At 36.9% G+C, this 22,999-nt stretch overlaps 1 protein-coding gene and 13 non-coding genes across 18 annotated transcripts; 13 read left to right on the top strand and 1 right to left on the bottom strand.

Moving 5' to 3' along the window:
• The first annotated feature begins 850 nt into the window (after positions 1-850).
• Trnas-aga lies at positions 851-923 on the top strand. The gene has a single exon. It is a non-coding gene; the product is annotated as a tRNA-Ser (tRNA).
• Positions 924-1,141: 218 nt separating this feature from the next.
• Trnas-aga lies at positions 1,142-1,214 on the top strand. Its single transcript has one exon. It is a non-coding gene; the product is annotated as a tRNA-Ser (tRNA).
• Positions 1,215-1,431: 217 nt separating this feature from the next.
• Trnas-aga lies at positions 1,432-1,504 on the top strand. Its single transcript has one exon. It is a non-coding gene; the product is annotated as a tRNA-Ser (tRNA).
• A 216-nt stretch (positions 1,505-1,720) lies between these two features.
• Positions 1,721-1,793, top strand: Trnas-aga. Its single transcript has one exon. It is a non-coding gene; the product is annotated as a tRNA-Ser (tRNA).
• Positions 1,794-2,007: 214 nt separating this feature from the next.
• Trnas-aga lies at positions 2,008-2,080 on the top strand. Its single transcript has one exon. It is a non-coding gene; the product is annotated as a tRNA-Ser (tRNA).
• Positions 2,081-2,299: 219 nt separating this feature from the next.
• Positions 2,300-2,372, top strand: Trnas-aga. Its single transcript has one exon. It is a non-coding gene; the product is annotated as a tRNA-Ser (tRNA).
• Positions 2,373-2,584: 212 nt separating this feature from the next.
• Positions 2,585-2,657, top strand: Trnas-aga. The gene has a single exon. It is a non-coding gene; the product is annotated as a tRNA-Ser (tRNA).
• A 214-nt stretch (positions 2,658-2,871) lies between these two features.
• Positions 2,872-2,944, top strand: Trnas-aga. Its single transcript has one exon. It is a non-coding gene; the product is annotated as a tRNA-Ser (tRNA).
• A 213-nt stretch (positions 2,945-3,157) lies between these two features.
• Positions 3,158-3,230, top strand: Trnas-aga. The gene has a single exon. It is a non-coding gene; the product is annotated as a tRNA-Ser (tRNA).
• Positions 3,231-3,444: 214 nt separating this feature from the next.
• Positions 3,445-3,517, top strand: Trnas-aga. The gene has a single exon. It is a non-coding gene; the product is annotated as a tRNA-Ser (tRNA).
• Positions 3,518-3,731: 214 nt separating this feature from the next.
• Trnas-aga lies at positions 3,732-3,804 on the top strand. The gene has a single exon. It is a non-coding gene; the product is annotated as a tRNA-Ser (tRNA).
• A 215-nt stretch (positions 3,805-4,019) lies between these two features.
• On the top strand, positions 4,020-4,092 carry Trnas-aga. The gene has a single exon. It is a non-coding gene; the product is annotated as a tRNA-Ser (tRNA).
• A 215-nt stretch (positions 4,093-4,307) lies between these two features.
• On the top strand, positions 4,308-4,380 carry Trnas-aga. Its single transcript has one exon. It is a non-coding gene; the product is annotated as a tRNA-Ser (tRNA).
• Positions 4,381-6,679: 2,299 nt separating this feature from the next.
• On the bottom strand, positions 6,680-21,750 carry LOC114515698. 5 transcript variants are annotated; one of them, XM_028534997.1, is made up of 2 exons: positions 21,592-21,750; positions 6,680-8,706 (listed from the first exon to the last, which is right to left on the bottom strand). In XM_028534997.1, exons 1-2 carry the CDS (start codon positions 21,622-21,624, stop codon positions 7,705-7,707), a joined length of 1,035 nt encoding a protein of 344 aa, XP_028390798.1. In that variant the 5' UTR covers positions 21,625-21,750; the 3' UTR covers positions 6,680-7,704. The 5 variants fall into 5 exon arrangements, with proteins under 5 accessions (XP_028390798.1, XP_028390800.1, XP_028390799.1 ...); XM_028534999.1 differs by lacking the exon at positions 21,592-21,750 and adding an exon at positions 13,076-13,227; XM_028534998.1 differs by lacking the exon at positions 21,592-21,750 and adding an exon at positions 11,151-11,267.
• Between the last annotated feature and the right edge of the window lie 1,249 nt (positions 21,751-22,999).

The raw sequence follows: 22,999 nt of genomic DNA, 5'->3' as shown, positions 1-22,999 counted from the left end.
AATATTTTTAAACTTTTGACGTTTAGACTTTTTATACTGTGATTTTTAGTTTTAGTTTAGTTTTTTTGTAGGGTTTTTTTAATTATCAGGTTTAACTGTCAGGTCCTCCAATATTTTTACCATGTTGAATCGACGTTCTGTTTTTATTACTAGTGAAGCATTTAGTTGCAAAAAAACTTTTTTCAGACTAACTTGTGATTCATTATTGATTTAAGTCTGATGATTGCAGTGTATGGGTGGTCCAGGAGATAACAGCTTTTCTCGCTCAATGTACTTCATGCATGTATTGTCTAGCATGAAAATTACACTGTCGGCCACCTTGAAATTTTATAGGTAACGGTAAGCCATAATCTTCTTTTATATATATATTCACCTTTTCCGTTCCGAGCATTGGAATAACTGTCCATATTATAAAAGCATGCACTTGGCATTCAAACAGTTAACTTCAAGCCATGATACTTTTTTCCTCTGCATGAACCAGGCTATAGTATATAGGTCGTATAATAAATAAAAGTATAGATTCGAAAATTATCTTACAAATGCGGAAACTTGTCATTTAAAGCTTTTTTTTGAAACAAGTTGTTGTGACTTCCATGCAGAAGGACTCTTGAGCATACAAAGACGGATGATTCAAGAAAACTTTGTTGTCCAGTTACATACGAGCGCAGCTGTGAATTTATTCTATCCGACGATTATATATATATATATATATATATATATATATATATATATATATACATATATATATATATATATATATATATATATATATATATATATATATATATAAAAGGACGAAACTCCGCATTGTCAATAACAACTCAAGCAAAATCACAGTCGTTCCCAACTTGGCCTTGTAGCTCAGACGGTAGAGCATCGTTCTAGAAATGCGAAGGTCGCGGGTTCGATTCCCACCGCGGTCAAGTAGAATTTTCTGCTTGCCCGGTTGGTCATACTTGTGTAGAAGAACAAACACACCTTACATATATATATCCACAAGTGAAACATGGCTCAATTAAGAGCAAAAAAGCACAAATATATATATCAACATTTGCAGAAGTAACTGCATAACGACATGTAAAAGGACGAAACTCCGCATTGTCAATAACAACTCAAGCAAAATCACAGTCGTTCCCAACTTGGCCTTGTAGCTCAGACGGTAGAGCATCGTTCTAGAAATGCGAAGGTCGCGGGTTCGATTCCCACCGCGGTCAAGTAGAATTTTCTGCTTGCCCGGTTGGTCATACTTGTGTAGAAGAACAAACACACCTTACATATATATATCCACAAGGAAACATGGCTCAATTAAGAGCAAAAAAGCACAAATATATATATCAACATTTGCAGAAGTAACTGCATAACGACATGTAAAAGGACGAAACTCCGCATTGTCAATAACAACTCAAGCAAAATCACAGTCGTTCCCAACTTGGCCTTGTAGCTCAGACGGTAGAGCATCGTTCTAGAAATGCGAAGGTCGCGGGTTCGATTCCCACCGCGGTCAAGTAGAATTTTCTGCTTGCCCGGTTGGTCATACTTGTGTAGAAGAACAAACACACCTTACATATATATATCCACAAGTGAAACATGGCTCAATTAAGAGCAAAAAAGCACAAATATATATCAACATTTGCAGAAGTAACTGCATAACGACATGTAAAAGGACGAAACTCCGCATTGTCAATAACAACTCAAGCAAAATCACAGTCGTTCCCAACTTGGCCTTGTAGCTCAGACGGTAGAGCATCGTTCTAGAAATGCGAAGGTCGCGGGTTCGATTCCCACCGCGGTCAAGTAGAATTTTCTGCTTGCCCGGTTGGTCATACTTGTGTAGAAGAACACACACCTTACATATATATATCCACAAGTGAAACATGGCTCAATTAGAGCAAAAAAGCACAATATATATATCAACATTTGCAGAAGTAACTGCATAACGACATGTAAAAGGACGAAACTCCGCATTGTCAATAACAACTCAAGCAAAATCACAGTCGTTCCCAACTTGGCCTTGTAGCTCAGACGGTAGAGCATCGTTCTAGAAATGCGAAGGTCGCGGGTTCGATTCCCACCGCGGTCAAGTAGAATTTTCTGCTTGCCCGGTTGGTCATACTTGTGTAGAAGAACAAAACACCTTACATATATATATCCACAAGTGAAACATGGCTCAATTAAGAGCAAAAAAGCACAAATATATATATATCAACATTTGCAGAAGTAACTGCATAACGACATGTAAAAGGACGAAACTCCGCATTGTCAATAACAACTCAAGCAAAATCACAGTCGTTCCCAACTTGGCCTTGTAGCTCAGACGGTAGAGCATCGTTCTAGAAATGCGAAGGTCGCGGGTTCGATTCCCACCGCGGTCAAGTAGAATTTTCTGCTTGCCCGGTTGGTCATACTTGTGTAGAAGAACAAACACACCTTACATATATATCCACAAGTGAAACATGGCTCAATTAAGAGCAAAAAAGCACAAATATATCAACATTTGCAGAAGTAACTGCATAACGACATGTAAAAGGACGAAACTCCGCATTGTCAATAACAACTCAAGCAAAATCACAGTCGTTCCCAACTTGGCCTTGTAGCTCAGACGGTAGAGCATCGTTCTAGAAATGCGAAGGTCGCGGGTTCGATTCCCACCGCGGTCAAGTAGAATTTTCTGCTTGCCCGGTTGGTCATACTTGTGTAGAAGAACAAACACACCTTACATATATATCCACAAGTGAAACATGGCTCAATTAAGAGCAAAAAAGCACAAATATATATCAACATTTGCAGAAGTAACTGCATAACGACATGTAAAAGGACGAAACTCCGCATTGTCAATAACAACTCAAGCAAAATCACAGTCGTTCCCAACTTGGCCTTGTAGCTCAGACGGTAGAGCATCGTTCTAGAAATGCGAAGGTCGCGGGTTCGATTCCCACCGCGGTCAAGTAGAATTTTCTGCTTGCCCGGTTGGTCATACTTGTGTAGAAGAACAAACACACCTTACATATATATATCCACAAGTGAAACATGGCTCAATTAAGAGCAAAAAACAAATATATATCAACATTTGCAGAAGTAACTGCATAACGACATGTAAAAGGACGAAACTCCGCATTGTCAATAACAACTCAAGCAAAATCACAGTCGTTCCCAACTTGGCCTTGTAGCTCAGACGGTAGAGCATCGTTCTAGAAATGCGAAGGTCGCGGGTTCGATTCCCACCGCGGTCAAGTAGAATTTTCTGCTTGCCCGGTTGGTCATACTTGTGTAGAAGAACAAACACACCTTACATATATATATCCACAAGTGAAACATGGCTCAATTAGAGCAAAAAGCACAAATATATATCAACATTTGCAGAAGTAACTGCATAACGACATGTAAAAGGACGAAACTCCGCATTGTCAATAACAACTCAAGCAAAATCACAGTCGTTCCCAACTTGGCCTTGTAGCTCAGACGGTAGAGCATCGTTCTAGAAATGCGAAGGTCGCGGGTTCGATTCCCACCGCGGTCAAGTAGAATTTTCTGCTTGCCCGGTTGGTCATACTTGTGTAGAAGAACAAACACCTTACATATATATATCCACAAGTGAAACATGGCTCAATTAAGAGCAAAAAAGCACAAATATATATCAACATTTGCAGAAGTAACTGCATAACGACATGTAAAAGGACGAAACTCCGCATTGTCAATAACAACTCAAGCAAAATCACAGTCGTTCCCAACTTGGCCTTGTAGCTCAGACGGTAGAGCATCGTTCTAGAAATGCGAAGGTCGCGGGTTCGATTCCCACCGCGGTCAAGTAGAATTTTCTGCTTGCCCGGTTGGTCATACTTGTGTAGAAGAACAAACACACCTTACATATATATATCCACAAGTGAACATGGCTCAATTAAGAGCAAAAACACAAATATATATATCAACATTTGCAGAAGTAACTGCATAACGACATGTAAAAGGACGAAACTCCGCATTGTCAATAACAACTCAAGCAAAATCACAGTCGTTCCCAACTTGGCCTTGTAGCTCAGACGGTAGAGCATCGTTCTAGAAATGCGAAGGTCGCGGGTTCGATTCCCACCGCGGTCAAGTAGAATTTTCTGCTTGCCCGGTTGGTCATACTTGTGTAGAAGAACAAACACACCTTACATATATATATCCACAAGTGAAACATGGCTCAATTAAGAGCAAAAAAGCACAATATATATCAACATTTGCAGAAGTAACTGCATAACGACATGTAAAAGGACGAAACTCCGCATTGTCAATAACAACTCAAGCAAAATCACAGTCGTTCCCAACTTGGCCTTGTAGCTCAGACGGTAGAGCATCGTTCTAGAAATGCGAAGGTCGCGGGTTCGATTCCCACCGCGGTCAAGTAGAATTTTCTGCTTGCCCGGTTGGTCATACTTGTGTAGAAGAACAAACACACCTTACATATATATATCCACAAGTGAAACATGGCTCAATTAAGAGCAAAAAAGCACATATATATATAATTATATATATATATATATATATATATATATATATATATATATATCTGCGGCCAACGTTTTTGCAAACGGGTGTATATATATATATATATATATATATATATATATATATATATATATATATAATTATATGACAATTAGAGGATAGTATTAGAGTAACTAACAAACGTTTCATTTGTTTATATGTGGGAATAAATGTGTACCTCTTTTAATTATATCGATGAACACACTGATTGCAAATATAGTATATATATAGACTCAGAGAGATCACTTCGTAGTTGATCATCAGGACGATCTCAGATTGTCGATCATTGAATACAGTGCTTTAATTTATGACTTACGTGGTGTTGAGTTGTGTATGTTCTCGTTAGAAATGAAGAGTAGGTTTGCGATCCTTCACAACAAGTTCACTGTAAAATCGTACAAAAACGCCAAATATAATGTAATCGAAATTTTATGCATCAAAACATATCAATTACCGTAGGCGTGGTGGAAATCATATCCGTATGTAAACAAACGGTTTATTTACATTTTGAACTTCACCATTTTTTTAAAATACGATGTGCTGTCTGAATTCTAACACTTCTTCGTTACGCTTCTAAATTAATATGAACTAGAGCGGTTTATGTTCAGAAAAAAAAGAGAGCAAAATATTTTCCCCGTATTTAGATCTTTCTTTCGGAAAGATTGTAGCTGCTATGTACTGAAAAAATGTCTTGAAAATTTGAGAATTATATTTTCAATCTCATATCAAGTATATATATATATATATATATATATATATATATATATATATATATATATATATATATATATATATATATATATATATATATATATATATATATATATATATATATATATATATATATATATACATATATATATAAATATATATATATATATATATATATATATATATATATATACCGGGTGTCCCAGAAAAAAGTACTCCGGTTTGATTATTAATAGCTTCTAAACTAGCTAAGCTATTAAACTGACATAACTTTCACTAGATAGAGGGAAGACTAACTTAGATTTTGATATATTACAGTTGTATTTTACTTTAAAATTTACGGAGATATCAATGTTCAAAATTGGTAGCATATTTCTGGATGTGTCTAAATTATATTGATTAACATTTGATACGGCGTTTTTTGCATAATTTAGACACATCCAGAAATATGCTACCAATTTTGAACATTGATATCTCCGTAAATTTTAAAGTAAAATACAACTGTAATATATCAAAATCTAAGTTAGTCTTCCCTCTATCTAGTGAAAGTTATTTCAGTTTAACAGCTTAGCTAGTTTAGAAGCTATTATGAATCAAACTGGAGTAGTTTTTCTGGGACACCCAGTATATATATATATGTATTTGTCATGCCAATACAAGACGAGACCGCAGTTTTTTTATGAAGCCGGATTTTTTGCATCAATCATTGTCAATTTTTTCCTTGCAAATACACACGTATATATAATGTCATTTTTTTTCATGACAAATGCATTCGTTGAAAGCCAGTAGTCCAGCTTTTCAAAGTGGTATTATTTAATTCGTTTGCCTAGTGTTGAAGATAAGAATCTCGTTATCTTAAAACGTAAGATTTTAACACATGAAATTGGTATGAGGGCGATAAGACTGAAATTTTGTTTCTTACGACAGATTCCAAAGACAAGAGAGCGCGTGATCGTCATTTATTGCTTAGATATTATCTGCATAGATTCAGACAATTAATTCATTTAATTGAGGTCGCGATTACACTCACCAGATTGCTATATTGGAGAGTTTCGAATTTTGTACATGCATGTACATTGTATTGCAAGCCTGTGAAGTTGCTTTTGATAACAAGCAAGCTCTCCGTTTATCTGAATAAAAAAATACACAAATTTGTTAATTAATTTATAGCGAACGTATTTAATGGGGGCTTATACAGCTGTACACTTTTCAGCGCGCACGAGCCACAACTATTGACCAAGAGTGGCTTGGTGTCATCTGATCGTGTAGCAACCACCCCATGCATGCATGCAGGGATTGTTTGAACTAATGAAATTAAACAAATATTTTTTTGAAAAATGATATCAAATTTTAGATTAGAAACACTTATTTACATATTTATAAAGACATTAGAACTATGTATGTATATATATATGATATATATATATTATAAAATAATAAAGGTAAATTCGTATGGACTGTCCTCTTGTACATAATATTATCAAAGGTTACTAAATGCAAGTTCAACTCGATTTTCTTCTGACTTTAACGATATTCCAAACGAGAATTGCATCAGTGCTTTAAAACTGGATCTCAAGTCTCAACTAATGGCAGTTTGATCTAGTTCGATTCTTCGATATTTTGCCTGCGGCTGCAGCTGTTGAGTTATTCAGGATTGGAGTCCGATATTGTTAATATGACAATTATGACGCTGGAAATTAGTCCCAATTTCTCTGTGTGTTTTTTAACTTTCAAGAACTATAATCATCCAATAACTGATTTAAAAAACTTAAAGAGTTCAATGTCACCCTTATTCTACTTCAAAATGAAAAGATATATATTGCTGCATTACGAATGCAGACCATCTACCTGAAGTAGTGTTTTAACGAATTAATCAACATTTAAATCCACTCAAAATATTTAGATTCGACGCAGTGGACGCATGACTTGTTACCACAGGCACGAATTCAGCAAAAAGTATTCATTTTCATTGTTTTTTTTATAACTTCAGGCATAAACCATACCAAGTTAGACGTCAGAGATACGGAATTATTGCATTTTTTAAAGCTTCCAGATTCGTTTCGAGGATTTGATTCGGAAACACCATGCAACGCTGAATCCTGACAAATGATTAGTACTTTGAGAAAAATAAATATACTGCACTCATGCAGCACAAATTTAAGCTTGAAAATTTGACCGCGGTAGTCTAATCATTTGACCGTTGTGGTTTGCGGTTTTAAAGAATGATGAAAAAATGCACGAATCCAAAATTATTTGGTCGAAAAATTACGAAATAATCTACTTCAAAATTATGAAATTATCTAGTCAATATTTCTGTTTTGACATGCGTTTAATCCAACTCATAAATCAGATGAAAATGTCTAGATGACATAATATTATAATCAGGCAAGCAAAATCAGATCTACATTATTATGCCAAGAGACGTATTTTGTTACAAAAACATGCAATCTTGGATTTGACGAGATAGAATCAAACGTCTTCGGGTGTTTCGCGGCTCGCTCGTTGATTTGACATTTTTCGAAATTTCCTGTACGAATTCCTGAACCAATTCGGAACGAACAATCTCGAGGAGTCGCCGACCGTGTCTACGAAAGCGTTATCGTTATTGTTTTGATCGCCAATATTCAAGTTGAATTTCACTCCATGTTTTGCGTTCCCGTTGTTGTTCGAAAGTCGTACGGTGATCGATTGTCGACTTTCCGAAAAACTTTTCGCGGCCTTAGATTTTTTTTTCATTTGTAGGCATTCGTCGTGGGCGTTCAAAAGTCTTCGCGACTCAGGAGAGCTCTTTCCAAACTCGTGTACCGAATCGAAATCGCCGTCCTCCTCGTCGTACGGGTTTCCTTTCGGCCGACCGATTTTCGTAGCGTTTGATTTCCGCAAACTCACACTCGGTGTGGAACTCGTACTGGACGATGAAGACTCGCCAATCTCGTCCGCGGTCGATCCAGAGTCCAAACTATCGTTTTCCATCCTTTTGAAGCCGAGTTGAAAAGCGCTCGTCGTGAAATGGTAAAATTCAGCGGTCCGCGCTGTACTCTTGCTGTAGAAGACGAACGGTTTGTACAAAGGCTCATTATACTCCCTTGCAACCAGCACGCTCGTCTTGGAATAAGGTGCTTGATCCAAACACGTCGTCACGTCCTTCACGTAGGCCAAAGGGAACGTTAGCAAAATTTCGTCTTCATCTTCGTTAAAAACGTTGATCTTTTCCGCGTCCACAAACACGACAACAGTTCGTGCTTTGCTGAGCTTTGCATTTCTCTCCGAATACAACGCGTGGATATCATGTATCACGTTCGCTATCTCAAGATCACTGCCGCCGAATTCTAGTCCTTCGCCGCACCCCAAATACTGCATCGTGAATTTGAAGCCAGCGATGATTTCTTCATCACGAAATCGGGTTGGATTTTTCTCGTTTTGCTTCATGTCGGATTGATCTGAACGCGCAGTCAGAGGTGGCGATGTTTCCTAAACGAAGATAGGGGCATTAATGATTTAATGAGAGGTCCTCTAAGGACAAAGTCCTTGCTGTGGCCACAAAGCCACTTACAATTAGACCACAATACCTGTTTATCAGGTTTAAAATTAAGTAGCCTTGAGAAAGTATTGATAATACGAAGAACATGCATGTTGGACTCGCTCGCTCGACAAATACACACACAGATATGGCCGTAACAATTTGCACAGCTGACTTTTGCAAACCTTTTCAAAATATGTGTTGTTTACCGCGCCATGCCACCTTTGTGCAAGACTTATCCCGCACAATAAGTGACCCAGGGTGACCCGAAATACCATCGATAACTCTAAACATCTGGTTCATGTCTCTGAAGAATGAATGAAATGAAAAACAAATCTTTCCACCCTAAGTCTCACCTGTTTGCTGTATTTATTGTATTTCGGTATTCGCGATCGTGTTCGCGTGATCGGATATTGTCATAAGGCTTAATTAAAATGCACTTTATTAAGCACCATTTTTAATTCCTTGACAGATTCGGTGCTGCTTTTCAACAAATACATTCGCTGTCATGTAATCTCAGTAACCTGACCTATATTGTAGGCTTACAAATTTAAGGCTTCTATTCAAGTCTGATATGCCCTTTGGGAGAAATTTAACCGCAGGCTACACGCTACGGCAATGGGGCACGAACTGATTTTTGTTTACTTATTGAGCCTTGAGGGGGCGAGAGCGAAATTTGGAATCTCACATCTGTCGCGGTGACAAGGAAGTGCAATCAATTTCACTAGTTGCAGCTGAAATGTTTGCCAGCTATTCCTAACCAAAACAAAAATAAAGAGAAAATATTTCAGGTCCAATCCCCTCCTCAGCTGAAGGGTATATTGTATCCAAACATACGCCAGTCGCCAGACTCGCCAGTGTAAATTTGTCAAACTGCCAAAATCTGCATGCAATTTGTTCAATTATAATCTATGTAACATAAAATACTAAAACTGAATTTTGGTTAAAAAATAATATAATTCAGGCAGTTGTACGACAGCCGGATAGTGCTAATCACCGGATACTGATTTTTTCAACGGTTCTAAGACTGCTCGAAAAGCGATACAATTTCATCTTTGGAACCAACAAATATTAAAGAAGAAAGTTATAGCAAACAACGGGCGATTTTCAAGCGATTGAAAAAAACACTCTTCGGCGGATAGCGCTATCCGGCTTTCATACAACCGGCCCCTGATAGCTCTTTCAAAATCGCTCTAAAAATTGACTAAAATTGCCTGTTGTTCGCTAATCGCTATAGCTTGAATTAAGCAATAGTCTTTAATAACTTTTATAGCTCCGTCTGTTGCTTTCCACCTTTGAGGCATGTTTACAACGGTTGAAAAATAAATGACTATCCGATCCGATGGATAGCGCTATCCCATGCAGCTTTCGTGCGATTACAACAAACAAGTCAAGCCCTCAACACGCCGACAATAAGCTAGGCAAGGCAAATTAAACATGCCTAAACGACATCAGGACAAGTCAACAATATAATCTCAATTTACATACCGGTATGTACATACACACGGTATATACTCGCCTGCATGCAAATATTCAACCTGCGACATAGTCACATAGGAAAATTCGTCTTCTATATAATTTAGAGGTGAATTTACGAAACGAACTAACTACAACAAGGAAACCTCTCTTTGAAACACTTTCTGTTAGTCGTACACCTCGGGTCATAGCAATATACTTTCAAACTAAAATTAGCGATAATTAATCAGTGGGTTTGCAATGTATGCCGCCATATTGTTTATTTTTAAACCACATCTTTTGTGGATGTTGCTTCTATATTTAATAAAGCCACCCCGCGAAATACGGTAGACATCGGAACTGCTAGAATTACGTTACAAAATGAACGAAGAAAAAGCAATTTAACTTAGTTTGTTCTCATAAACAAAAAGGCAGCAGACGGAATATTCGCAATACGAATTCGCAGTCAATGCTGCATACCGGTTATCCAAAAACAAAGCATAATTGAATTTTATTGTTCTCACTAATTTCGTTATGTCTTATGATGTCAAACTGCGATCAAATTAAATTCCTTGTACAGTACCAACAATTTTGAAAAAGTACTGATAAGAAAATTACTGCAGTGTACAAAGTCAAAGAGCCTCCGGAGTATACGCAACATGATATGCCTCGTTGGAGACTTCTATATAATTAAGGTCTATAATAAAGTAGCGAATACCATATAATTGGTACATTTACCAACAGTCATAAAATGAATGTGTCAAAAATTCAGTCTGAAATGTCGAAATATCGTTAAAAATATGTGTATGAGCATTTGTCCTTCATTTCGACCGCTATACTGCATCAGTTTAGATTTGATTACTCAAAATGGCGAACCGCGGCTGTAAATTGTGATGGGATTCATATAAGAGCAGAAATAGTTTTGACTTTTGATACGTACCATGCAACAAACCTTGAATTATATTGCATTTCAACAGATAGTGTTCTTTAGTGCTGACCACGTTCGGAAAAAGCAGAGATTGTAGACTTTTTCATCATATGCGGGAGTATTGCGATATTGAACCCTAATTTGCAAAACTGAATTCGAAATTAGTTGAGTTAGTTGAGTATGCACATATTTTTTGCGATGAAAACTACTTTAGTTCCGGCTGGTTGACAAGTTTAATTCACCCTAAGAATGCCTGGTTGGTGATCACTGGCTTCCTTGTATCAACACTCGGATTATTGCATAACAATATAACAATAAACCCGGTTTTCGACAGTTCTAATACGGGCTATATATATATACCGTGACCGTGTGTCCCTCAAAAAGGTACACTCTATTGAAAATTAAGTCACTCTTTTTTTTTCAATGGTAGTTTTTTTAGACACATGTATATATATGCTATATATTTATTCACTTAGAATTCGAACGACCAAACTAAAACCGAATATTACAACATTGGCATAAGACTACTGATAAAACTGTGTTATACACCACACGATGATTTCTCGTCTACAATTTGCAGCTCATTTCTACTTCTGAAAGATGTGAATTTGGCAATTTGGCGATATGAATTTGGCAATTTGTATGCTGAAGTACAAATGTACAATTATAATAAGTTGTGCAGTTAATCATGCCAAAATCATACTCGTGGTTAACAAATGCGGTGTGTTGATTTTGTAATCACTCGTATGACTTTTATTAATTGTATGTCAGCGCAGTTAATTATTTTGCCAAAATAAACAAAATGGCGGAAACAAATGAAAAAGGCCTGGCTGGAGGAACTAATTAACTGAAACGGCCAGGTAAATGAAAACTTGCAAAGGACCAAATATAAATATCATTTGTCTTAACGTCCGGCAGGACAGTGTTTTGACAAAAAAATATTATGGTGGCAGAGAAAATTATGTCCCAAAAGATCGCGGCGATAAAGGAATCGTACTATAAATCCCGAATTGTATCCGTCATCGCATGATTACAGCTATACTAATTGATGCTCATCTTTTCTTTTTTTTAGTTATGTTGCTAGAAAATACTGCAGTGAGGTCCTGCCGAGATAACCAGGAAAACCTGCTCTGGTGGGATAATTACTTATTGACAGATATTTTATGCTGTTAAATTATATATGCAGCTTAGACTATATAATCATACTATGAACTCCATGCAGTGTAGGGATTAATCTGGCTTCGATATGCTGCATTTCATTCCTTACGTTTTTTTACATGCGCAAAAATAGGTTCTTTACGTACAAGTGCTAGCAAGGTCACTATAGTCAAGGTCGGAGTGCCTTTTGGGCGAATGCGAAAAAAATTTATTCTGATGCTTCCAGCGTTGATTTAAGCGGGTTAAGACTTAAGAGGGTATGTTTTTATGCGACCTGTAACTCGGAACCGTATTTTAACATCAATTGGTTGCAATAAGATGCGGAGAACGGCGACGAAATTGTAACCCACGATACCTAGAACTTAACGTGCGAACAAGCTCACACTATATATATGTGCGCGCAGTGTCTCGAGCACTCGAAGATTTCTATTACTTGTCGTGTGGAGGCCGTACGACATACACTGAATGATGATTGGTTGGAATTATCAGTTTATCCAGTAATAACGTACCCCTTCAGGCTTCACGAACAACATGCGTTTCAGCGTGCCTCTACACAGAGGATCTTATTATCAAAATGTCTTCAAAATCCATTTTTAATGCTGTACTAGCTTAATCAGATTATAAATGCATCATCAAGCTATCGCCCTGGAACATTGCCATTTTGTTTTAATCAGGTTTTTCTCCTGATGGAATATGGATACATAAACACGAGTTCGATTGAATTTCAAATAGGAATGTGGGTGTTTATAAAACGATATATATATACATCATCACTTTACCTTGTTCCTTGACCTTAGCTCCGAATAGTTCAATCCCGAGCGGCAGACGGCAGTATATCTTGTTGATTTAATATGTGATTTTTTTACCACAATTAAGAAATCAATCGGCAAGCTTTGATTTCAGTTTTGATGCCAATTAATGAACGTATTCTTATAAAGCTGTCGTTAAGATTTTATCTTCAATAATGCACTCTTTCTGGCCTTTTGTAAGGAGGTATATAGGCTCGGATTTTTTCCCTAAATTAATTATTCACACGGTTCCAAGTTTAGGGTTGTTTACTCCCTTTATGGTACGGACTGGCCCACATGGATACCGGAAAATTTTCCGGCGCGCCACGACTTATATGCTCTTAGCATTGCGCGCCCGTTTTGGAGACAAATATGCAAAGAATGATAAAACTTTCGAAAATATTAAACACAAAAACATTCTGAAACTATGCAATATGCATTGCCCGATTGCGATGCATGTCATATACATAAATCATCATTGTGTATACTTTTGCATGAGTGAATCAAATCATAGTGATCAAATCGAGCTAAAATTTAGGGACGGAACATATTTTCTTTGGGGAGTAGGTTGAATTTAAGACAAGTTTCTTGTTAATCTCATCGGCCATAAAATGACTAGAAATACGAATGTAGTGCATCTAGTCTCAAACACGACGCTACCAGAGACACTTTTAATATCTTAATATATGCTGATATTTCACTCTATCGTATTTAACATATATATATATATATATATATATATATATATATATATATATATATATATATATATATATTTAACATATCCCAGCCAATAATAGCTAGGAGTATATAGCTACAGTCTTCTCAAGCTCTCCGGCTGGTGTAATGAAATATACAAAGGATGTGTTAAAGACACTTTTCGCTTAGTATATATTATATAGCTATAAGTGTTCATATATAGATTATAATATCAAGGAATTTAGTCAATACGTCTCAACTCGTTACAAAACCAGACAAAAACACTTGTGATTGCATTGCATGTACATGCGTCAAAGCTAGCTGGAAGCGATAACGTCTACTTTTATTCTTCTGAGGGCAACATAATTTACGAGAGGATGACAAAGCACGTATGCGAATTTCAAATTTCACATTATTAAGACGGTTTTCGAAAAATTCCGTCTAGTGAAAAACCGCTCTTATTCGGTTTTCTCGATCGTATTCGATTTCAAGGGTTTTTTACGACGAAAATAACAGGCACGCACGCATGCAAGTTGCAAGGTCATGCACTCACTGGGCAGCCTCTCACATTATCTCGCGACTTATTTTTCAGTTTAAATTTAAGAGGGTTATGCTATGTATTTTTTCAACCTCATTAGATTAAATGCCTATTTAAAAAAAGTCACAATGACGCAAGGGCCGCGGCGGAACCATTTAGAAGAGGGGGGGACTGGCAAAAAAGGGCATTTCTCATATTATTTTATAGAACTATATCACATTTACCCCCATATACCTGCAAAGACAGTGAAATTCACTGAATTATTACAACTGCAAATCTGCAATGCAACATTTTGCTACAAATTAAACTCTACTGAGTGTGAGATCGTGTATAGTCTTGTTAAAAACAACGCACATTTAATGACTTAAAGAAGGACACGTTCGTTTGAACAAAGGTTCAAAGTTATATTATTAGCATGTAGCTACTAATCAATTTGACCTTTTCAATCAGTATTAGGATCAGTGTTCTGACGAAGTTTGTATATAGCTTAAGATAATTTCAATACTTCAATATTTTTCTCTGACATTTGTCGACATCAGTAATTCTTCTTTTACTTATATAATTAATAAATGTGCATACTTAATATCATGAAATCCATCAATTAATGTGTCTCAACCATATAATATAGCATTATAGCTTCAGTACAATAAACCATAAAAAAATGCAAATACGAAATAATTTAAGTATGTGCACATAATAAAAAACGAGGGTGAAACATGTCTTAAATTTTAAATTTTAATCTTTCGCCTGTCAAAAAAAAACATGTCAGAAATTTTGTTGTGCATACACACGTGCAATTGCCAATTAAAACTTGTCATAGAAAACTTGCTCGTCTGTAAGAGGCTTAATCGAAACCAGTATGGCGGATTCAACGGCTAAACCGGGTTGAGGAAAATGCTTACTCATTGTGCCATTTAATGCCATAATTAAAGATATAGGCACTCTAATTAATGAATACTAAAATCCCCAAACATCTCTGGCGTAGTTCTGATGGTGGTGACAGATGAATAGCCGGTCAAAGTTACACGGGGGCCGCATAGACGGGGAGGAGCTTGAGTGCACTGGGGCCTTCGTGATCCCTGAATCGAGGCAGTTTGGTGTGTTCTTCGCAAATATATTTAGTGATGCTCCTACTTCAATTTAGAAAAATTGCAAGATTGCAAAAAATCAGCCTCGTAGTAACTCGCACCAAAGTTACGCTGAGCTTTTTATAGAAATGACTGACTTCTATAAAAAGCTGAATGCAACTTTCATTCCTCCCACTGAAGCGCCTGCGTACGAGACTAAGAACGTCCAATGTTTTAAACAATCAGACGCTGTTGTCGCAGAAACTGCCCTGCAGAGACTCATGCCACCTTTATTTAATCTGCACCTGATTTAATCCAATTACAACATAATCATACCACTGGATATAGGCACCTTAAGCGTATAGGACGGGAATACGACGACAGCAGTTTTCATTTTTTAATAATTGAAGTCCTACGGGATTTTTAGACGTCGCCTACGTTCTGTTTACACCGGCAAACCTCCGGCTCCAATTTTCATGCATTTGAAGTGTAGAATGTCCATGGATTTCAATATGGAGCGAGCGCTACCTCGCATGTTATGGGCTTTCCTAAACATAAACTCAGAAACACAACGTTTTCAACGTCTTATACCTCATTAAGTTGATATGATTAAAGGAGTTTTACAGTCTCGTTGTAGTGTTGACTTCCCACATGCTTAGTCCTATTATAGACAAGAACGTTCTCTCATTTACGCAGATGTAACATGTTGCATTCGAAATTGGAAGAGTAATTTAAAACACACGTGATGTGACAAGTTTTTGAACCTCTTATAAAAACTGCTTTCAAACTGGTTTTCGCTGGATTGCGTCATAGAAGTAAGCTGACGCGGAACGAGAAACGACGACATGGGAGCTCAATGACCGACAAAATATATTTTTTTCACATCGAGTACCATGCACTAATTCTGTCCTTCCTAATGCACGGAACAACTTTCAGGTAAAGGATATACAGTATAGAAATTAATATTGGGAATAATCCTCGGAGAATAAATGAAGCCATAGATTATCAAAGATTATTATATAGATTATTAAGTGCATGCCTTAAGGGATTTTAGTGATTAAATGTCCCGCAAACCGAGGGACGGAGGGAGGTTTAGTAAAAGTCCCAAGGGACGTTTTGTACAGTCCACTTTAAGTCCGTATATAACCTCTAAATATCCAAAGATCACCAAAGATCACTGATTAATTTATTAAAATCCTACGTTTCATCCGCAAATCCTTGACCAAGTCTTCGTTCATGATAATTGTCAGTAAAATATCCGAAACATATTTTGGGAACCGACCGTCCCGCCCGAACCATTTCTAGACAGCACAGGTGCACCATAACTCTTGAGAGTCTTTAATAAAAATAAGCGTTTAGCCGCTTTCTTTATAATATATTCTGCATTAGATTCCCATTTTGTCATCGTCCACCCAGAGGGCAGCAACTTAAACGATTTTTAAAACTCTTGCCATTGGCTGATCATCAATACACAGTGGTAGAATAGCAGTTTGGCGTTTCTTAAAATCAATAATCATTTCCTTGCACTTTTTGGCATTCATTTCCATTTTTTGGCAATCATTTCCAACCTCCGCAAACTGAACTACGTTATCTACATTATTTTGACCATTTCCACCAGGACTCCCAGATGAATGATTAGAGACACCTATTACCTCTGATATGGTAGCATCATCTATAAATATGATCACATCTTCATCTGAACATAGGTTTTAGCTATCATTTTCGGATGCAACAACTATAGGAAGCCGTTATTGATCTTTATAACAAATGGGCGGATGCCAATAGGATAAAACGTGGATTATATTTAGAGCATTAGCGTATGACAGGAATATCACCAGAGAAATTGTAACTGAAGTAATATTCCTGTGGTACGCCTATGGAGTTTTATTAGCTCTTAATGCCTGCACGTAGCAGCTACCCTGGTTTCTCAACCAGCTTCAGTGCGATTCGGCGTTCATCGATTTAATTAAATTAGTTATACCTGTCGCTGTACATAAATGCAAATACGAAATAAATTAAGCATACGCTCCGAATACAGCACGAGGGTGTAACAGGTCTTAAATTTTAAATTTTAATTTTTCTAAAATTTATAGTCTTGCTTATAATGGAATATTAAAATCTTTTGCATTTTTTCATTTTCCCAGAGCCAAGAATTTTCAGTAACTTCGCAGTGCTATTTGTAACCGACAAATTAAAGAAAGCATCAGTCAGTGATGTAAAGCCTGGACACTAATCATCGCGAGAAAATACGTCAGTACATGATGACGTGCATGTCATGACGTCAGCCCAAATTTCGCACAAGTTTCGAATTTTTCTCATCAAACACATGCAGTCACTATTTCATATTGATCTAAAAGAAAAGCAAACCTAAACGTTGTTAGATATTCAGCTAGCACAACGTAAGTAAAAAAAAGTATAAAAGTATAGTTGTTCACATACGGTCTTGACTTAAATATCTCAATTGATAACGATGTCAATCGCAGCAGTAAGTGACCTGGTAGATTCTTTATTTGCATGAAATGCCGTTACCGTCAAATAACTGATTAGACTTAAAGTCACCTTACTACTAATTCATTTTTGATAGTTTACCCTAGCTTGTTCATTTTTGTATTTACGATGAATATATTAAATCAAATTTCGTCGTCAAAGTTCTGAAAACTTGCAGACACACAGTAAATTTTTATGTTCAATACTGCGTCTAAACATTAACTGTCAAACTATTTAGTTATATTGCTAATCATAGACATAGTCTGTCGCATAGTAACTATCTTTATATTCAAATGTTATGCACTTGTCCACCTGACACCTTTCCGCCCCATTCCAGTATCCCTTTAAGGACCAAGAACTCGATAACGCCAATGACTAGGGCAACGATATTCTTTACCATAAACACTGCAGTTTCGTATTTCCGCCAAACGATGGCACGTAAAACCAAGAACGGAAGGTTAATAAAAAATATTCCCACTCCAACAACAAACATGGACGTCTCCCTTCTCATTTTCATCACCCCATTGGCCATGAACTTATTTCGAACCAATTCCAAAAACGATAGGAAGAAACAAATGCAGGCAAAGACGATAATGCATATTTCCGTTGCTTTGTTCAAATCAAAATCCGCTTCGTTTTGGGCCAGAAATATCTGCAACATTTTGATGCCATCGAAGATATTCAACGCGGCGAACAGAGACGACGCTAAGACAAGCTTTTGGTAGGATGGAGAAATCGTCAGCTGCAGAAGGAGAATTAAGAGCACTGGAGTAATACACAGCGTACCTATCAGTGCGTTGACACCAAGACCATCATCCTTAGTGAGCTTATGTGCGATCTTTCCAAAAATTGTAGCAACTGTGGCAACGTAAGCAAAGATATATAGTGCCCAAATAAACCAAACCCACCGAACTCTTTCGTCGTTGTCTGCGTACGGTGTCTTGCTACAAATGAACTTTGTGAAAATAAAAATTGCAGCGGGTAAAAACAGAAGAAACCCAAACAGTGTATATAACGACGTTCTTCACTATATTTCGTACCAAAAATGCTTCGAAAAGAGCAGCTTGCCCGAAGTAAAGTATAAAAAATGTAAACCATCCGAGACGAACGATTAGCGGCGATCTTTCTTCTCTCCGTGCTCTGCTTTGTTCCATCATAAAGCCAAATATTTGAGGAATAAACTCAGATTAAAATTAAAATGATACCTCAAAGAGCTTGATTAGAAAACCGCGATTGTGTGTTAATTGAATAGTTCTATGTAGCGTAGACAAATCAGTACATACAGTATGTTCTTTGTGGGGAAACCCCTTTGAAGGAAATAACCTTTGCGTATCAAAAACAGCTGCGTATTCCAGGACACGGTGGGAAATTCTTAGAATTATACAGCTCGGAGGAGCCTGCATTATATAAGGTCTGCAGTTTATGAATCTCGCTACGTCATGTTATTCTTGTTTTCTCATGTCGGAAGTTAAAATAAAACATTGCTTAACAAAATTATATTTGAAGCTGTGATATTCAGTCACTTCAATGCCTTGACTTGCGCAGAATCTGAGCTCGAACAGAAAAGATTGAACAACGTGGAGATAGCTAAAGCTCTAAAAGAACTCTGGGCCCTGTTACCTGGTACACCCCGTTTGGCAAATTGACATTTCGGGGCATTTCGACGTCGTTTCGAAGGAAGCATCCATGGAAAGTTGTTCTCTATGTTGTCATTCCCGTGGAAATATTTACCATGCTCAAGAAATTTTTTAATGAGGACAGTACACACACGAAACAGTACACATGCACACGAAAGGGGTATAATCTCGTTTACTTGTCGTCTTTGTCTGGCAAACTTGGTTTTAAAAGAAGGAGGAGGATTTTCACGAAAAACATTTATTAATGAGTCCGAATAGAAATAGTTTGGTATCATATCAAATTACAACAAAGAAATCTGTATCTTTGATTTCTTTTATGGTTTTTGGAATTACCATTGTAACTACAGTTCTAACTATAGTTCAGGCGAAACCTGTTCGCGGGCCAAAAGGGAAAAATTATTAGGTTGAATACGAAATCATCGTTGCCGCTAGTAAGAGGATATTTCATTTATATCAAGTTTACAAAGTTTGTCAACTTGTCGTTTCTAAGTGAGAAAGGTTCTATTTTCATTACGAGGATGTTATACCTGTATTGCTAACGATAACTTGATAATCGAAGATCCGGCGGAACTAGTCTAATCATGGCGAATGCGTAAGGCTACGATGTGCGGCCAGGAGTTACAACCATGGATGATTTTTCTCAACATTTCAGTAAAATGTACGTAAACTGGGAAAACTGGGAAAATACATGGTTTCAACAAACATTGGCGACTCAGCTGACGGGCTCAGAAGGCAGAAATAAGCCCGAGCACCACCCGCGCAAGTAAAACGGTCGGCATATTGCAAGGTGTTACACCACCACCACGGCACGAATATACTGCATGGTCTCACGAGATTTTCCTTTGCCGTAAGAGAGAGAGAAATTTATGTACTCAAAGTTACTGCCGGAGCATCCCAGTTTACTTCATCGCTGATTAACTGATTTGCCCGATGTAACTTGGAAATTTCCCAAAACGGAAATATCTAAATTTTGTCAGGGATATTTTAATTTTATTCAGTAAATAGCAAACTTAATTGCAGTATAGAAACATAAGCATGCGATGCCATTAGTTACTTTGTGGTGTGAAGAATTCAAACACGACATTTATGTGTGTGTGAGTAGCTAACATGCATCAATTACATCATCGCTACTTTGTTCGATGACATTCACTGCCACTCACAAAGAATTTTCTTTCTTCAAAATTGACCTCCCCAGTTTGTGTGTATAAATTTACCCATTTTGAAATCACATGATACTGGAGTGACGAAAATAAGCTACGGTATGCGCATGAGTTTAAAAAATGAAATTATATTTTGCATACAAGCTGGGAAGTCACTTCATTTTGAATGTCATCAAGCAAGGGAAAATCATCTTGTAAAAGAATCGCTTGAGAATGGCTATACACAGAGACTGTAAAAGATATCTCTCAACAAGATCTTTAGATTTTTATATTCGCTTTTTGGGTCAATAATTTTTTTTATTTAAATCCTTAAACGACACTCGACATGTCAGAATGTAAATCAATAAAATTAATTAAAACGAGGTCAAGGCCGTTAAAGGTTTGAGAATTGATAATAACGGTTAATGTGTCTTTATTAAAATTCTGTCCAACTAGGAAAGGAACTTTATGTATTATATTTAATGCGGAAGAATAAACAGTGAGCAATATACGATATGTATATCAGTACTCGGCGTTCAGGAATCACAAAACAACAACAGATTTTCTGTGGTCGAACTAAAATGTTTCCCTTTCCTTTACTCTAGTCTAATCTTTAATATGTAAAGTATATAATTATATACCAATCCAAAAGTTTCGCTAAATTGGTAAATCGATTCGCATAGAATGTATGGTCATGCACAATGATTTAATTCCTCTTCCTGTCTTTGCATGACTATTAACTTGATTTTTTATCTATATACTCTGTTCTATGTATACATGCGTATACTTCTTATAAATGTGAAATTCATATTAGCCGGCATCTGTACATACACACCATGTAGTATTCGAGTCAGTAAATCAGTAATGTTAATCAATATATATATATAATTATACATATGGCAGACCATGCACGCATAGCTAATTCGCTATATGACCTTACCTCTTTTTGCAGTTCACTGGGTTTCACCATCATACCAACTCAGTTGTGTGAAGTCTACGGAATCTTTTATAAATCTTTCTTCTTTAGCGTAAGCTCGACTTTCGTCACTGTATATGCCAGGCCGTGATCAGGAAGACTCATCAACACTTGAAATTTCTATGCGTGGGCTTCGCAAAGCTTTTGTCAATTCAGCTGAGGACACGCATTCATTCTTTGTTTTAGTGTCATTTATATTCTATTGCTCAACTTCGGCGATAATCATTATCACGGAAATTGGAATTTGAAAAAACGCAAGGTCTTCAGCTCATGTAATAGCTCTCATGTGCGGTGGGCATTTGATTCGCCAATGCTAATAAATTCGAGTTACAATTACGACTAGGAGATTGTTTGACTTTCGTTTAAATATTTGCTGCCCTAAAGACTATTTCAAACGACGAACTTTCCGTGTGTCAAATGGCACGCAAATGAACTCAAACAAAGACTTTACTTAAATCACTTTACTTTAATTAACATTAGGTTAGGAACATGAAACGTTCGACTACAGATTCAAGGTACACTTCAGCTCTACTTGCAATCACATTGGTAGATTGTAAAATTGTAAAAGTATTCTTCAGAATTGAATAACCATGCAATAGCAATAAAACACACCAAATTATCAACAGAAAACGACCCTATCTACCTAATCCTCGATTTCATAAGTATCATTTACATGATTCTAAATTTTTATGTGTGTATACGTACGTTGCAAAAAACGCGACATTGGAAAACAGCCCCTTCCAAATCTGACACTGGATTTGTGAAATTGTCCTTATAAGCTTTTTTCTCCTTATATATCTATAGCCTAGCCAGAGTCAGGTAGAAAAGCATACCCGAGCGTACCCGAGTGAGAATTTTAGCAAATGATAACCATGTTTAATATATAGAAACTAAAAAATTTAGGGAGACTGAAAACCTCATACGGGAGAGGTCCCACCATAGACAATCCAAAAGACAGCGTGTATCCAGTGGCGTACGGGGGCCGATAATTGGGGGGGGCACATATTCATATATTCATGTTGTTCAAGATTAATTCTTTTTTCATGTCGAAGTAACTACACCTGCTCTATCTCAGATTCCTGTCAGAATGAGCCATCGCCCTACGAAGAAGTCAAATGGCATAGTGGTAAACCATAAAGTTTTGAAACGAATCCTCCATAAGAAATCATATATAATATACCATGCAGTAACCAGTTATCCTATCAGCTAATGTTAGATCACTCGTACTGAAAGTAGACGAGATTGCACAAAATGCTGAACTAAATAATGTTAACGTAATTTGTGCAACTGAAACCTGGTCATCTTCAGATATTCCTGACTTTTCGATTGCTATCCCTGGATATAACCTATTTTGAAAAGATCGTGCGGGTTC

This window comes from Dendronephthya gigantea, unplaced genomic scaffold, assembly GCF_004324835.1.
Source record: "Dendronephthya gigantea isolate DGI-Jeju-01 unplaced genomic scaffold, DenGig_1.0 000004F, whole genome shotgun sequence".
Taxonomy (NCBI): domain Eukaryota; kingdom Metazoa; phylum Cnidaria; class Anthozoa; order Malacalcyonacea; family Nephtheidae; genus Dendronephthya; species Dendronephthya gigantea.
This window is presented reverse-complemented; position numbering and strand designations above follow the sequence as displayed.

Coding starts and splice junctions, on each gene's coding strand:
- LOC114515698 (XM_028534994.1), bottom strand. CDS start 8,867: ATGCATGTTCTTCGTATTATCAATACTTTCTCAAGGCTACTTAATTTT. Junction 8,707..8,804: donor ATTTTAAACCTGATAAACAG/GTATTGTGGTCT, acceptor ATCTTCGTTTAG/GAAACATCGCCACCTCTGAC.